The 2,340-nt window shown below is 36.6% G+C and overlaps 1 protein-coding gene and 1 non-coding gene across 2 annotated transcripts; one reads left to right on the top strand and one right to left on the bottom strand.

The window, feature by feature from the left end:
• Positions 1-41: 41 nt before the first annotated feature.
• Positions 42-1,493, bottom strand: LOC105557845 (probable replicative DNA helicase). The gene has a single exon (XM_012005206.1). It carries the CDS (start codon positions 1,491-1,493, stop codon positions 42-44), a length of 1,452 nt encoding a protein of 483 aa, XP_011860596.1.
• Positions 1,494-1,607: 114 nt separating this feature from the next.
• Trnal-caa lies at positions 1,608-1,690 on the top strand. Its single transcript has one exon. It is a non-coding gene; the product is annotated as a tRNA-Leu (tRNA).
• Positions 1,691-2,340: the final 650 nt, after the last annotated feature.

Here is a 2,340-nt window from a genome sequence, read left to right as displayed (position 1 = left end):
AAATAATCAACAAACTTGGGAACAAGAAGATTGCTGCCAAGCTACAAACTATGCCTTTCCGTGTAATCTTTAAATGCACCTCTGTTAGAGTCAAAATATAGCTTTACACTGCCAATCGGCCCATTTCTCTGCTTTGCAATAATGAGCTCTGCAATGTTTCTAATTTTTTCCATTTTCTCTTGCCATTCCCGATGTTTATTGTTTCCTTCATTTGGCTGCTTTCTTAATTCATAGTATTCTTCTCTATAGAGGAACATCACTATATCTGCGTCTTGCTCTATGCTTCCTGAATCACGTAAATCAGAAAGTTGTGGTTTTTTATCATCCCTCTGCTCAACAGAACGAGAGAGCTGAGATAGTGCAACAATGGGAATATTCAGCTCTTTTGCAATTGCTTTCAAACCCTGCGTCACTTCCGAGATTTCTTGTACTCTATTTTCATTACTTCTTTTTGTTGTTCCTCTGATTAGCTGCAAATAATCAATGAATACCACTTCCACATTATATAATTGATACAACAAGCGTATTCTGGTGCGAAGGGCACTAATTGATAGCGCAGGAGTGTCATCTATGATGAAAGGCAGTTCAGATAATTCTGTACTAGCATTGATAAATTCATGCAATTCAAAATCACTAATTCTCCCGGTTAATGCCTTATAATAACTAATCCCTGAATCTATAGTGATCAGCCTTGCGGTTAATTGTTCTGCTGACATTTCAAGTGAGAAAAACGCTACATAGTGTTGTTTATCTGCTCTTTTTTGCAACATCTTACAAGCATTAAGTGCGATGTTTAGCGCCAGTGCTGTTTTACCCATAGAAGGCCTTGCAGCTAAAATTAATAAATCAGATTTTTGTAGGCCACCAAGAAGCTGATTTAGATCTTGAAGTCCGGTTGTAACGCCCAGTGCTTCTGGATTATTTTTCAGTGTGCTGATCTTCTCAACTACGTCTTTAATTGAACTTGCAAGTTTTATATATGTTTTCTCACCTTGTTTTTTTACTGCTAAGTTGAACAATTTTGTCATTGCTTGTTCAATTTGCGCCTGTGCAGGATTTTCAATATCGTAGTTGTAGCTATCACCAACTATTTCTTGCCCGAGCTTAATTAAACATCTCCTTAAGTAAGTATCACGGATTATTCTAGTCAAACTATAGATATCAAGTGCAATACTTGCCTTTGCTGCAAGCTTTGCTAAGTACTCTATCCCACCACACTCGGTAAACGCTTGGTCGTTCTCAAAAAACATTTTGAGGCTTAGTTCATTGGCAACTATACCGTGTTTCCTGATTTTGGATATTTGCGTAAAGATACTCTGATGTAATGGATCATAGAAATTCTCTGCCGTAATTGTATCTTCAACTGCATCACAGATTCTATTATCACGAATCATTGCGCCAATAAGCATTTGCTCGGCTTCTAAATTATGCGGTAATTTACATATTTCCTTATCTACACTTCTTGAACTGAGGAGACTAGCTAATTCATTCATTTTAAGTTTTGAGAGTAACTGTTGATTATTGTAGAATATTTAGTCCTCATTTGAAAGATGTAAAGGCAAAAAAATTTGACTAATTCCGTGTTGCCTATAGCATTAAAACTTAATGCCCCTGTGGTGGAATGGTAGACACGGCAGACTCAAAATCTGTTGCTTGCAAAAGCATGCTGGTTCAAGTCCGGCCAGGGGCACGTTAAATATTGGAAAGCATATATGTTACATAAATTTTTTAATCGTTTATTTTCTATTTTTTCTTCTATAAATGTTATTCAAAAGGTAAAGAAAGATGAAAATGGGATATGTTATGTAACAGGACTTAGGCGCTATATATCAGTATTGCTTGATTTGATTATTATCGTTTTGTTCTTGCAGTTTTGCAGCCAAGCCTTAAATCAGCTCTTTATGAACTCAGAGGATAGCAAAATATTAAGTCAAATTGCTGCAAAATACCAAATGCAAGCGCCACTGTCTGCAGAAGAAAAGACAACGCAGAGTAGACTTATAAAATTACAAATCCTAAATCAAATAGTACAATGCATTATGCTCTTTTGCTATGTAACATATATGTGGGTAAGGTTTGCTGCCACACCTGGAAAACTATTACTTGGGCTTAGAGTTGTGGATGCACAAACTTTCGAAAAGATGACCCTAAGACAAGCAACAAAGAGATTTTTTCCCTTTATATTGTCAGCTGCACCATTATTCTTGGGCTTTTTATGGTCAAATTTCAACAAACGCTGTCAAACTTGGCACGACAAGATCGCAGGCACAGTGGTTGTCACGAGTAAAAGCCTTAGAAGGCAGAACTAAAAACTAAAGAGCTCAAATGAAAGAAGGTAAA

The sequence above is a fragment of the Vollenhovia emeryi genome, unplaced genomic scaffold, assembly GCF_000949405.1.
Source record: "Vollenhovia emeryi isolate VEMERY1.0 unplaced genomic scaffold, V.emery_V1.0 DF939412.1, whole genome shotgun sequence".
Classification (NCBI taxonomy): Eukaryota; Metazoa; Arthropoda; class Insecta; order Hymenoptera; family Formicidae; genus Vollenhovia; species Vollenhovia emeryi.
Note: the sequence above shows the minus strand (reverse complement) of the source record. Positions and strands in the feature narration are given on the sequence as shown.

What these genes read in the sequence shown, in the direction of transcription:
- LOC105557845 (XM_012005206.1), bottom strand. Translation starts at nt 1,493, where the DNA reads ATGAATGAATTAGCTAGTCTCCTCAGTTCAAGAAGTGTAGATAAGGAA.